At 49.3% G+C, this 12,784-nt stretch overlaps 3 protein-coding genes across 4 annotated transcripts; 2 read left to right on the top strand and 1 right to left on the bottom strand.

Annotated features, from left to right (window-relative positions):
* Positions 1-507: 507 nt before the first annotated feature.
* Positions 508-4,248, top strand: FOIG_11751 (uncharacterized protein). Its single transcript, XM_031212319.1, has 3 exons — positions 508-1,065; positions 1,120-2,302; positions 2,363-4,248. The coding sequence occupies exons 1-3, from the start codon at positions 840-842 to the stop codon at positions 3,789-3,791; spliced, it is 2,838 nt and encodes a 945-aa protein (XP_031057713.1). The 5' UTR covers positions 508-839; the 3' UTR covers positions 3,792-4,248.
* A 1,841-nt stretch (positions 4,249-6,089) lies between these two features.
* On the top strand, positions 6,090-9,194 carry FOIG_11752 (uncharacterized protein). The gene is made up of 5 exons (XM_031212320.1): positions 6,090-7,408; positions 7,460-7,606; positions 7,656-8,095; positions 8,156-8,544; positions 8,600-9,194. Exons 1-5 carry the CDS (start codon positions 6,982-6,984, stop codon positions 8,865-8,867), a joined length of 1,671 nt encoding a protein of 556 aa, XP_031057714.1. The 5' UTR covers positions 6,090-6,981; the 3' UTR covers positions 8,868-9,194.
* FOIG_11753 (uncharacterized protein) lies at positions 9,009-12,676 on the bottom strand. 2 transcript variants are annotated; one of them, XM_031212321.1, is made up of 4 exons: positions 10,613-12,676; positions 10,340-10,564; positions 9,684-10,284; positions 9,009-9,629 (listed from the first exon to the last, which is right to left on the bottom strand). In XM_031212321.1, the coding sequence occupies exons 1-4, from the start codon at positions 10,976-10,978 to the stop codon at positions 9,475-9,477; spliced, it is 1,347 nt and encodes a 448-aa protein (XP_031057715.1). In that variant the 5' UTR covers positions 10,979-12,676; the 3' UTR covers positions 9,009-9,474. The 2 variants fall into 2 exon arrangements, with proteins under 2 accessions (XP_031057715.1, XP_031057716.1); XM_031212322.1 differs by having other exon boundaries at positions 9,009-10,284.
* Positions 12,677-12,784: the final 108 nt, after the last annotated feature.

The raw sequence follows: 12,784 nt of genomic DNA on the forward strand, positions 1-12,784 counted from the left end.
CATCCACTGGAGGCTCTATCGTTTCAGGCAGGTTACGTATCAAGACGAAGTCAATGAGCAAACCGCCGTAAGACAATAAAATTGTTTGATTGGAGCACACTGACCAAGATATGTCTAATTGCGGAGAAGGCTTCAACTGCCGCTCAGGGGAACACTGACGCGCTAACGCGTTATCTTTCGGTTGTCGCCTGCAGCCCTGTCCCAGCCTCCTTTTTTATCTGCTTTTCCTGGCTGCATCTTATCCACTCCATGCAGCAATAACTGTTGTTAGGACAGGGGATGATAATCGCAATACCAGCTTCTTAATAGAGACTGAACAGTATTAAAAATTTTGGATTCTTATAATAGACTCTGTTGGGTAGCTGTGAAAGAATTTTTATACGTACTCAGAAATGCTACGTGCTTTCAATCGTTCTCAGAGCCGTTGCACTCTATCGTGAATTATCGGGGCAGCGTGTTGCCCCAGAGCAACGGTAGTGCCACTAGAAAGAAGCAGGCACAGGAGCCCAGGCTGCCAACCGCCAATCTGCGAGCTGCGTCTGGTGAAACTTCAGCTCAACATCTCCTATTCTGTATATCCACGTCTACGATACTTTGTTTTTCAGTGAATCTCGCTGAATCTTTCCTTATTCAATTCTCTTTCACTTATAACTGCTTTTCGATACCCCCCGTTTTTCTTTCCAGCCAGTTTTGCGTGCTCACGGGCCAACCAGGCTCCAGCCTTGCAGCCTACTCTGTGAAGCAGAAAAACAATAGGCCAATTTCATGAGCTTTGAGGCATCACTAATTCAATTTGTTTGCGGGGCGTTGTCACTGCCGCTGCCACTGCAGCAATAATAATGTCTTCGCGCACCACCCACAGTCTCTCATCCACGAGAATGTCACACTCATCAAGACGCCGCGGGCCTCGTGTCAAACCAGACCCAGAGGATAATACTTCTATGCCAGATTCTGGAACTGTCAACTTCGGCATTCGCACTGCTCCTCCTGCTCCCTCTAGTTACGGCGGCAGTACCAGCTATATTCCGCCCGATCAGGCTTTCTATCATCATAGATCGGATGCCCGTGAGTGTCTCTTTCATCTTGTCTTCCAAACGCATACACTGACGAATTTCCAAGCAACACCAAGTGAACGCATCACTGAACCTGAACCTCTTTTGAGGGAACTCAGGATGCGTCCCAACGCAGCAGCCGAGAGCCCAACTAATGTTCCCACGGATGGGAGCTTCTTTCAAACCTCCTTCCAGGACATCGGAAAGAAACTCAAGGCCTGCAACGACACTCTGGGTGAGCTTCAGCAGCTTGGTGTTGACCACGATGTTCCACTTCCCGAGCTTGTGCTTGTTGGCGATCAGTCTGCAGGAAAATCTAGCTTGATGTCAGGTCTCGCAAATCTCGACCTCCCGCGCAGTGAGGGCACATGTACACGATGCCCGCTCCATATCAGGGTATCACGAAGTCACGATCCCTCTTGCCGTGTATCGCTACGCAAAGCATACTCCTATCAACCCCCGCCTAGTGGCCGCATTTCGGAAGGGGATGTCACTGACAGAGATCCTTTCTTCCCCTGGCGCAAACTACCATCCAGTGCGACTCACGAGTTCAAGACGATGATCGACTACAGCGAGATTGAAGATGTTTTGAGATGGGCCCAAATCGCTATTCTCAATGACGACAAGAGTCACGAGCTATTTGTCCCTGGCTCAGGTGCCCTAGCTGTGAACATCCCCATCGACAGAGCCGCCGAAGCAGTTGCCGCGAAGTTTTCGCCGAATATCGTTGCACTTGAGATCAAAGGTCCAGAACTCCCTGACCTTTCTTTCTACGATATGCCTGGTATTTTCCAGAACCCTGCTGATGCAAGTGACGACTATCTTGTTAGTGTCGTGAGGAATCTGTCAAAGGAGTATATCCAGCACCCGTCTGCTATTATCATGTGCTCTATGCCAATGAACAGCGATGCGGAGAATTCTTCAACTTTTGGTCTTATACGTAGACTGGGCGCTCTTAACAGGACAATCGGCGTTCTGACCAAGGCTGATCTGATACCGGAGGGTGGAAACCACGAGCAATGGCTTGCTATCATGAGGGGACAAGCTCATATTGCCGGTCTGGGGTATTTCATTACTTCCCGGCCACAGGGCAAGGACCTTGATGAGCTCAAGAAATGGGAAGAGCTAGTTTTCGTGGATCATTCTCTCGAGCGATGGCCTGCAACCTTTCATGGCTTTTCGGAGCGATGTGGTGTGGAAAAGTTGAAGGCTTTCCTGTCGGAAAAGCTTGGGCAAGAATTCGCGAAAAGGTAATTAAGGAGTTGCTATCTCACATGATATTAGGAACAGGGCTAACATTCTTTGACCAGTCTACCTCATATCAAGCAGAAGCTAAGACAGCGCCTCACTGACATCGTTGAGCAACTCGAAAAGCTACCAGAACTACCTGACAATGTTGAACTCGAGGTCCAGACCAGTGTTATGGAGTTTGGTGAACTGACCCGAACACAACTCAAGCCTTCCGAGTTCTCGAAGCATTTCGTTCCGCTCCCGGATAACTTTCGTGACTGTCTGCTAGACATGAAGCCCAAATTTACCCTCAGAGATAGCAGTGACATTCCTGTTGTTGATATCTCTGATGATGAGTCAGATGCAGGGTCCGTGGCGCCGGCCATCAACCCACATACACCTAGCAAACGACGGACGATGGCACCGCCTATAACGCCATCTAAACGAGTTCGCATGGAGCAAACCCCAGCAGGGACCCCCTCTCGATCGTTACAGCCTGAAGACAGTAGGGCCAGCGTGGCCAACTCCCCTGCGCCCCGTCGGCAACTCTTCCCAGCCCCATTTACTCCCTTTAGTGGAGTTGGGCGAGGTTTCAGGACTCTTCGACAAGTTCGTGATGAGATCAAGTCTAAGACCAGAGCTGGCGTACCTGACATCATTACGGAAGAAGTCTATAACGACATGTGTCGAGAAGCCATTGAACCATGGTCAGGACCCATGAAAGCATTTCTCGATCATGTTATGAGCCTGTTGGATGATATGCTTGATCAGGCACTGGCCAAGTCTTTTGCAAGTCTCAACAAGCGGCTGATCTTCCGGGAGTGCAGGAAAATTTTGACAGAGTATCTCAACGACCGTCGCCGAGAAACAGCGGGGGCACTTGATCTTGTGTACCGCCTCGAAACATACGGCCTGTTCACTGTCAATCAGGAGGCATTTCGTAGATATCAAAAGGATGAACAGATTCTCTTAACGCGTTATCGCCACCAAATGCGTATGCAGGCCGCAGGGTATGGGGATGGTCGGGCTCCTGTTCCGTGGGAAAGTCTAACAGAGGAGAAGCGGGTACTCGACGAAAAGCGACGTGAAAACGAGTTGACAAAACTTGGGCCGGACTCCTTCGAACGGGAGCTGGAAGTGGTGGCTTATGTTAGAGGCTACTACCGCCTTGCAGCGCTGAGGTTCGCGGATGCCGTGGCGTTGCACATTACAAATGGCATGATACCGCATATCCAGCGAAATTTGCCCTTCCATCTCGACCGAAAGTTAGGCATTGCTGGAGCCGATGCCAAGAGTGTTTACGAGAGACTCATGGAGGAAGATTCCGATACCGCAGCCAGGCGGGGAACACTCAGGGGAGAGCGCGAGAAGTTTGTGCGGGCTCTTGACAGCATCGAGGAACTGGAGCGTGGAGCTGGCAGTAGCACCCTTTCGGAGGAAGAAAATGATGACGATGACATGGTCGATGTCCCCCTCATGAGCGGCGCACTTCCCGCCGAGGAGATCTGAATCTTTTGTCATCACATAACCTGTTTCGACACCCATGTGGTTGGAGCTTGTCACGTTTACTACAGTTGATCATCAGCAGCTGCTGGAGAAACGTTTGCATTGAGAAGGTTTATTTGTGTGTAACTGGACTGTTGTTTATTCCCTTATTACAATGTTTGCTAGGGTAAGGAAAAGTATTGATCATGAGTCGATAGAAACTCGAAGCTGTGTATGGGGAAAGCTGCTTAGGTTCTTACGTGTGCGGGTAATGGAAATGATCTGTCAATCAACCACGTCGGTAAGGGAGGCCTCGCGGGAAAGCCTCTAGTTCTAGCTCATCCGGTCATTTGTTGTGTATATCATCAAAAGAGCCACGTAGTAGCAAATGACAATTACATTTAGAGATGGGGTTCAAGACTGTCCCGTTCCCGAGTCTAGCGGATCAAGCTGCATCACAAGGAACGGCAAAATTAAGGTGACATAGAGAATCTAGAACTTCAAGCCGAGATATGAAGTCGAAAGCAATCTCTCAATATCCGGGAAGTGACGCAGGCTAAATTCATATGTACGGATTAATGGAAATGGGAATGAAAATGAGGATACCACAGGTACTTTAGCAAGCAGGCCGATTGTGGTGAAGCTAACATGAAATTGGCCATCCACAGCCGTTGAACCGATAAAGTTAGTACTTGGAGGGTGTCGTCCAACAGAGAAGGTTCAGGGCACCGGCAAGCTAACGCAGGTGCCACTTAACCTCGTGGCAAGAACGCGGGGACTCCAGGAAGGAGGGGACCACTCAATCCTTCATTGACGAGAACAATAAGAAAGAACCTGAGGGTCGGGTCTTCCCTAAAATGTTGGAGTGTGACCTCCAGATCTTTTCAGCTCGCCTTCTCCATTTTAGCCTGTTTCATTGTGAACTCGGATTCTTCGAACCTCTTACCAACATATTCTTCGGCTCTAACTTCCACTCCGGTTATTTCGCATTGCATCTTGAAGATGGTGTGCCTTCATTTCACCAGTTTAGATTAAGGTTACAACGGTGTGCCTCCTTAACCGAGCAGCTAAGATACGATACTTTACGCGGCGCCGATGGAGGCCATCCTGTCAGCAAATAATCGCCGAATATGGCCCTCCTTCATGGTCCTTATCGGCAGCTCTCCCGCGTCTCCGTACACCATCCCAACCGTGTCAAGGGTTAATTTTCGTGTTGCACGATTCAGCTAGTCCCGAATTGCAGCAAAAATGCAGACCGACCTCAGCCGACAAACAATATCATGCTCTTTCAATTAGCCGGCGATTGACAATGCATCTGCCGCTCGTCTGATGATACACTTTAAGCTTGATTCATTCTTGGCCCATTTGCCGATAACCGAAAATCACCTCGCTTCTCGGCGTGCTGATCGATGGGTCTGCCAAGTGAGGGCACGTTCGGCCAAGGCTCTTGATTCCCCATTGAAGCACGTTACCGAGACCTAATTCACTCAATTCTTCTAGGCCTTCAGGGCATCTTCTCCATATTTACCGAATAGTCGGGTTCTCAGCATTCCAAGGCTCGGGAGCAACCGACGATCGTGTAGTTTATTCGATATCAAATCCACTTCGATGGTCAGAACCATGAATGACAAGCGACAGACGCGTGATTCATTTTGCGGCCCTGATATCCGATAAGAGGCGTTTTTAGCCCCCTCGTGCTAAGCACAATCCTTCCTATAACCCATGAACAAGCAGTTGTCGTGTGACACCTCATTGGCTGGACCCTCTGGACGGTGACAGCAAAGTATGTGAAGGATGAAACCAGCCTGGGGGTCACACCACGGCCTTTACTTTTTGCCTACTGGTAGGCTAGATTAAGCCATTTCTCCAGACACAAGACAGATGATTGTCTAGCAGGCATCGATTCTCGAGGCCAACTCCGGTTCTTGGACCCCAGACCCGCTTACCCCGGTCCCCATTCCCCAGTCTAGCCCCAGACTCTGCACGCTCCTCCACGTTTTTTGGTCCTGGCGGAGAAGAGCAACAGGTGTGCGTTGGTGACAACTTGACGGATGAATACCAAATCTATGTATTTTCCCGGTTGCACTGTCGCCCCTAGACCTTGTCCTGTGGGCCACAGGGATGAACAGCACTTACATGAACTTGACCAAGCGGTAAGGGTTATATCGATCAATCTAGACTTTTAACTCTAGTTGCCCAGATTGGGATACATCAGGGGTATCAACAGTCGGGGCGAGTAAGTTCGGTGAAAGACATCAGCACCATATTATCGCAGAATCCCGATGCTTGTACGACAATACGATATATGTAGGTCGTTCAAATAAGCAAAGGGCGAGCAGCCTTTCAGGGGGGGCGGGTGCTAAGTTCCTCTATGTTAAACCCGTTGTGCGGGTCCAATCTCGTGAAATACGACCATGTTTCAACCGCGGCGTATGCTTGTTTTACAGAACCAGCCCTGAAGATATTGGGAAATGACCGAAAAATCCCTTGGATTGCTTGTCAATCAGACCACCATCGCGCTTGTTGATCAAAGCAGTCGAGAACAGTGGCAAGCACCGGATAATGGCCTCCTTGCGGCCCAGTATCATGGACTTCAGCCATAATCAAAGGTCGAGATCACTCGAACAAGCGCTCGATCAACCCTGATTGGCGGCCTAACCCTTCATCCAGCACTCCTCCCCCGGTCAATCTGCTCCATGTTGGGGAGACTCCTCCGGCCCCCAGATGAGCTCGTCTCAGCGTTGATCTACCGAACCTACTCACTGGTGCATTTTTGTATGCCTGAGTTGAGCTCACCCCAGTTAGAGTAGCATTGAAGCGACTCAATACCTAAACGAGCTACCCAAGCCTCCATAGCCGTCTTTCCGTCCCGGGTGATCCCAAACACACCATCTCCAGCTCAAAACTCCACCTCACTGTGCCTGGTGCATGCTCCGGCCCCAATACACGAATGATTGCTCATGGGAACTTGACAACACTATCCCGGTCTCTGAAGCTCCACGGTGACAATGCATGGGGTTGACTTGACCGGGGTGGTTTGTGTTGTTGCTGCTGCTGCTCCAGATGTTATCTTTATAAGAAGCAGTGCAAACCCGGGGAACCCTGAACTTTTTTACTTGTCCATCTCTCCACACGAGAAGCATCACTACCCCATACATTGGGCCAAGTCTAGAATCAACCCAACACATCGTTGGTCGATTGTTCCAAGCTCACAATGGCTCTGCCAAAGTTCCTCCAGCCTATCGGCTCCAAGGTCCCAGCCCATAGCGATCGGGTACCTCTCGATATTGCACAAGCTGAGGCTCCCAGATTCGAAAAGGTGATCTGGTACAAGGAGCCTCACTTGCGTAAGCTCTACTTCCTCATTATCTTCCTGCTGATCGCCTCGGCCACCACTGGATACGATGGTATGATGGTCAACACCTCTCAGCAGATGGACAAGTGGAAGGAGTATTTCCCTGAGGAGAAGAACGAAAGCAAGCTCGGAATCCTTATCAACATGTACAATATTGGTTCTATTGTCTCCTTCTTCATCGTCCCCTACCTCGCCGATAACTGGGGCCGAAAGCCCACTATCATGCTTGGCTGTGTTATCATGATCACTGGCTCTTTCGTCTCTGCATTCTGCAATGGCTACGGCAGTAAGTACCTATTCAAATCATTCTTGCAAGCATATTGATCAATTCCTCTAGTGTACATGGGCGGCCGATTTGTTCTTGGTTTCGGTAACTCCCTGGCTCAAATGTCCTCACCTATGCTTCTCACCGAGATCTGCCATCCCCAACACCGTGGTCCTCTTACAGCTGTCTACAACTGTCTCTGGAACTTGGGTTCCCTGAGTAAGTACCGAATCTTTCCAAAGATTGTATCCTCTCTGACCATTTTCAGTCGTTTCCGTTGTCGGCTGGGGCACTGCTTCCATCAATGGTCACTGGTCGTGGCGATCCATTACCTTCATCCAGGCTGTCCCCTCCATCATCCAGCTTTGTGGTATCTGGTGGGTCCCTGAGTCACCCCGTTTCCTCATCAACAAGGACAAGCCAGAGGAGGCTCTCCAGGTTCTTGCCAAGCACCATGCTGGTGGTGACGTGAACAACGCCACAGTTCAGTTCCAGTACCGTGAAATCAAGGAGACTATCCAGGCCGACAAATCTGTCACATCTACCCGATACATCGATTTCTTCAAGACAAGCGGTAACCGGTGGCGTCTTGCTATCATCATCTCCCTCGGTATCATTTCTCAGTACTCTGGTAACGCTCTCTTCTCCAACTACATGGATGTCATTTACGAGGGTGCTGGGATCAAGGAGCAGAACAAGAAGCTTGCCGTAAGTCTCATCCATGGTATTGTTTGAGTCTCCACCTTACTTATTCTCTTCCCCTTACAGCTCTCTGCTGGAAAGACCATTCTCGATCTGTCCATCTCCATTGGTGCTGCCTTCACTGTCGACAAGGTCGGACGTCGTCCTCTTTTCCTCACTGCCATCTCCGGTATGGTCTTCGCTTTCATCCTCTGGACCCTCACCGGTGGCATTTACGAGAACTCCCAATATAAGACCCCTGCCACCGAGGAGCAGCCTGATGGTGGTGTCGCTTACTCCAACACTGGTGCTGGCTATGCCCAGATTGCTTTCGTCTGGCTCTTCGGTATCTTCTACGATATCGGTTTCTCCGGTCTACTCGTTGCCTACGCTCTTGAGGTTCTTCCCTTCCACCTCCGTGCCAAGGGTATGATGATCATGAACATCACTGTTCAGGCTATCCTTGCCATTGGAAAGTATGTCATATCTCAATCCCCCAACAATGAAAACTCGGCAACTAACAAACAACAGCCAAACCAACAAGCTTGCGTGGAATAACATGCCCAACCACTGGAACTTTATGCTTTTCTACACCCTCTGGGACTTCTGTGAACTCATCTTCGTCTGGTACTTCTACGTCGAGACCAAGGGACCCACTCTCGAGGAGATCGCCCGTATCTTCGATGGTGACGATGCTGTTGCTCACATCGATCTCGCCCAGGTCGAGAAGGAGACTAACCTCACCCGCCACGAGTCCAACACTTTCGAGGACTACCCGCCCCCCAAGTCGCTTGCTTGAAGCAATGCTATGTAATTTCCGTACGGCTTTGGCTATGCTCAGGCAAACTAGTTGTACTGAGACGGCCTCTGCAATCTTTGACAGGAGTTTTTCCAGCAAGCGCATTCTGATGTAATAGGGATGGACGACGTCTCAACGAACTGAAAAGCAGAAAACGAACAAACTATACTTTCATGTCGTCGTTGTTAGGTTCTCTAAATTTTATACCACTCCTCTTCTCAAATCTTGTGCCACGTCGTTGCAAGTACCGTGATCACGTAGAGTCTAAGCAATCAGCCAACGATGTCAAGAAAACTACAAGAAACAATGTACAAAATTGGATCTCAGAACTCCAATCAGCCTTGTGACAAAGAAATGACGTATATTGTGTTTTTGATCATGTACGTCAATATCATGCTCTAATATACCCCCTGTATGCATGCGTACAAGTCTACAACCAATTTCCAACAACTCCTGAACTCCATGGCGGGGCTCCAAGTAAATGTATACAAGATGCATCAATGGATAAAGTCGCAGTCATTGAAACATACCAACACCGTTGATCACAAAATCAAGGGCAAAATGATCGGTGGTTGGTCATGCGATCGCTTTCATGCGGTATTCAAAACTAGTCATCTCCAGGAGCCCACAGCATGGGTCCAGTACAGATGTTGTTGCGTGCGAACGACCTATAGCGATCAATAATATCGGTTCGATCCATGCCTGCGCGTTGGCTTCCGAAGCTGTAATGAGCGGCAACGCCTCGTCCATCAGCAACGGCATCTGTAAAGCCTGTTAACAAAGCCCTCGGCCATACGGTTCAGGGGTTTCACTTACGTCGTCCTAGCGCGCGCGGCATGTTACATGAGAAGTGGTTCTCGTCATCAGCCTCGATCGGCTTGGCTCGGTTGATGTCCCTTCCTAATAAGGCAACGAACTGGATGCCCATTCGCTCGTATTGAAAGTCCCATGTTTCGAACTTGTAGGCGGACAGCTTCTTCTTCCATAGGTTTTCGAAGAAGCTGAAGTGTTCTTGTGCGCCAATCGTCCACTGAGTCCAGCCGCGGCCCATAGGGTGATACTCTGTCGCTTCGATGGGAGTTGTGTCGAGAATATGGTCTTTACCGCCCTTGTCAAGAGGGAGCCAGCGATGAGTAGTGTCATTGGGCTCCCAGCTATCGAGCGAGAACCCCTCGGGGCCGTTCCATGGGGGTAGGTTGGAGGGATTCCAGTCCAGTGGCTTCTGGCCAGATTGTTTTGAGGGCATGGCCTTTCCTTCGCTGTCGACCTCGGGGAGATAAGGCCTGATGGCGCCCAAGTTCCAGTGAACCCAGCTGAGAAGGGGTTGGTTGACGACATTGGCCGAGACGATGAAGTACTCGGGATGCTCAAGTCTTTTTTTAACGATCGATGGAATAACGGTATCTTCCATGAAAACCTGCACATTGTTAGTATCGGTTTCACAAGAACGAATCACAAAAGGTGTGGCTTACGATATCGTCGTCGATCTTGACATACATGACATGGTCTTCAACCCGGTCGTAGGAGTTTCCAAAGCCACTCGAAAAGTTATCATCGCCCGACATCTCAACAGACCACTTTTCGTACGAACTCTCGCTTTCCAGGAGTTTCTTCAAGAGTGCAAGGTCGTGGGGGTCTTTGGTTCGTTCCACAAAGATGACACCGTCAAGCAAGCCGCCATTCTTAGCAAGATTGCGCTGTCGAGGTTAGCCTGATGTTACAAATTCGGCGTGGACAGCTTGTACCTTGAGATAGCAATCAAGAATTGATACCGATTGTCGTCGTCCATAAAAGACAAGTCCCATAATCTTATCAACGCCTTTGGGCTTCGACCAGTGTACTAGATCTTGTACACTTTCTCCGTTTGTTGACCAGAAACGATCGAGGGTTCCGTTTATGCCAGCAATTGTTGGTGCTTTAGAATCGAGGGTCGTCGGCGGTCGTTGCTCCATAACAGGAAGTTTGACGGCAACCAAATCTCTCTGTCTCCATACCAGGGTCGACATCATCAACATAAGTATAATGGCACATAACCCGATGTGACCTCGTGTGCAGTTCAGCGCCCGGGCAGCAGCCCTGGAGTATGAAGTCGGCAAGTCTGATGGCTTCATCTTGTGAGTTGGTTTTATCGGGTAAGACGACTCAGTGTAAGTGAATCATTGTGTGCGGGAAGCTTGATATCTAAGTAGCCAGGTAAGGTTGCAGGTGCCTGAGAGACAGAGATTCGAGAACCACGAGCAAGAACTAGGTTCAGCGGTCCCGACTTTGGGAATCCTGTCGTTTAAGGAACAGTCGACAATAGGTTCCACGACGGTCGAGTCCCAAAAGGCTTATGAGGGGTCCAGAGCCGGGTGTGACGCCTTTGGTGACAATGATCGAATTTGGATAATACGGTCGACCCAATGAGGCTGGTTGCTCTACGATACACGGCCCACTGGCACAGCCTGAATGGTAAAGCCATCGCTCGGTGTATGCAACCGTCGTGAAAGCCATACGCCTCATTATGATTGGCCCTTTGGCGTTGAGGAACAACAGAAAAGAGTATCGGGTGCCTGACGTCGGTATGGCCGTCGATCCGATTCGTAGGCCGGATATGGCAATGTGGGTAGCAAGAGTTGTGAAGGTTGACCATAAGGTCAGACAGACTCACAGACCAGACAATGCCTGTAGATCAGGGGATAGCAAGACTCAGGCTAGTCAGATAAACTTCCTGTCAAATAAGTTGGCACTCAGGCACTACACCTGTTTACCTCTTGCCCCTTCAATCAGAGGGCTAACTGCATTGGTTCTCCATGAAGTAATAGTTCCATGCTGCATCATCCATTTGAGCCTCAAATAGTAGATGAGTCAAGAAGACTTGGCAAGCATCTCTTCCAGGTCCCTACAGGTATGTAAGTGTAGGCAGGCCGTCTATCATATCATGCTTTGTTGGTATAGTCTCAACATCATGCGATGAGTGGCAAGGAAACAAATCCTTGAGACATTCAGTAAATAGACACTTGTGGCTAGTTACCCAAGCTCGTATAATCCGAGACATTGCACCTAATTTATCAGACAGGCTATACGATATTGGTGATGGCGAGGCGGGGCGGGGCTTTTTTAATTGATAGGACGGATGCGGTATCTAGGTTTGAGGACACGCGTTGCGAGAAAGAGTGTCTGTTGGCTGGCGCGAATATGTCGTCGTATCTTGTAACACGGTGTTTCCAGGGTCCAAAGCTCTAGATATGATGCAAGAGATGGCAGCGATCGTTCAGGGTCTTTTGAAAGTCATCATCTTCAGCCACTTCGGTAGCTCGCAGGGAGGATCGTTGTTATTGACATTTTGGCGATGATCGCATTCCCAATCAGTCCATGCAATGTCATTGTCCCTTATAGACACTTCCATTTTCGTAAACTTCAACGATTGTCAATTTCATCATTCAGCCGTTCCAGGTCAAGACTAATGGATTCCGTGATAGAAGTTAGTCCCTCGTGCGTTGTTCGATATGCAAGTCGGGAAACAGAGAACTTGGTGTTCAGTCTAGACTGTGCTACTGCCAGTCCAATAGACATAAGCTTCTCGTAGCCCCATAATTGATCAAGAAGTACCGAAAGAGACTTTGTGTTCCATGGTCCGGGCCTTGGTCTCAATCGTTGATTCAGAGTCTTAGACCTGCCGAAGTTCTAGGCTGGTGAAGCTGAACAGCCGCTAAATGAGGGCTGGTTGTAGGTAGTTGCCGCTGGAACGTGAAGATAAAGCCATCATTCCAGTCGCTTATTGGTTCAGGCCTAATGCTTTATCTCACGTGGATTTTGGTATGGTTTCTATCAGACAATACTTGTGGTAAAGAATGAGTGAGGGTTGGAAGGTTTCAGTTGATTGGATTTACGTTCCAGTCGTGATGACTGTACTGTGCCAGAACGTAACGATCATG

Source organism: Fusarium odoratissimum (genome assembly GCF_000260195.1).
Source record: "Fusarium odoratissimum NRRL 54006 unplaced genomic scaffold supercont1.23, whole genome shotgun sequence".
NCBI classification, from domain to species: domain Eukaryota; kingdom Fungi; phylum Ascomycota; class Sordariomycetes; order Hypocreales; family Nectriaceae; genus Fusarium; species Fusarium odoratissimum.

Excerpts from the sequence above, each read along its gene's own strand:
- FOIG_11752 (XM_031212320.1), top strand. The coding sequence starts at position 6,982 with ATGGCTCTGCCAAAGTTCCTCCAGCCTATCGGCTCCAAGGTCCCAGCC. Across the intron at positions 7,409-7,459 it reads ATTCTGCAATGGCTACGGCA|TGTACATGGGCGGCCGATTT; the intron begins GTAAGTACCTAT and ends CAATTCCTCTAG. Across the intron at positions 7,607-7,655 it reads CTGGAACTTGGGTTCCCTGA|TCGTTTCCGTTGTCGGCTGG; the intron begins GTAAGTACCGAA and ends GACCATTTTCAG.
- FOIG_11751 (XM_031212319.1), top strand. The coding sequence starts at position 840 with ATGTCTTCGCGCACCACCCACAGTCTCTCATCCACGAGAATGTCACAC. Across the intron at positions 1,066-1,119 it reads TCATCATAGATCGGATGCCC|CAACACCAAGTGAACGCATC; the intron begins GTGAGTGTCTCT and ends CGAATTTCCAAG. Across the intron at positions 2,303-2,362 it reads GGGCAAGAATTCGCGAAAAG|TCTACCTCATATCAAGCAGA; the intron begins GTAATTAAGGAG and ends TTCTTTGACCAG.
- FOIG_11753 (XM_031212321.1), bottom strand. The coding sequence starts at position 10,978 with ATGAAGCCATCAGACTTGCCGACTTCATACTCCAGGGCTGCTGCCCGG. Across the intron at positions 10,565-10,612 it reads TTCTTGATTGCTATCTCAAG|CGCAATCTTGCTAAGAATGG; the intron begins GTACAAGCTGTC and ends TAACCTCGACAG. Across the intron at positions 10,285-10,339 it reads TCAAGATCGACGACGATATC|GTTTTCATGGAAGATACCGT; the intron begins GTAAGCCACACC and ends AACAATGTGCAG.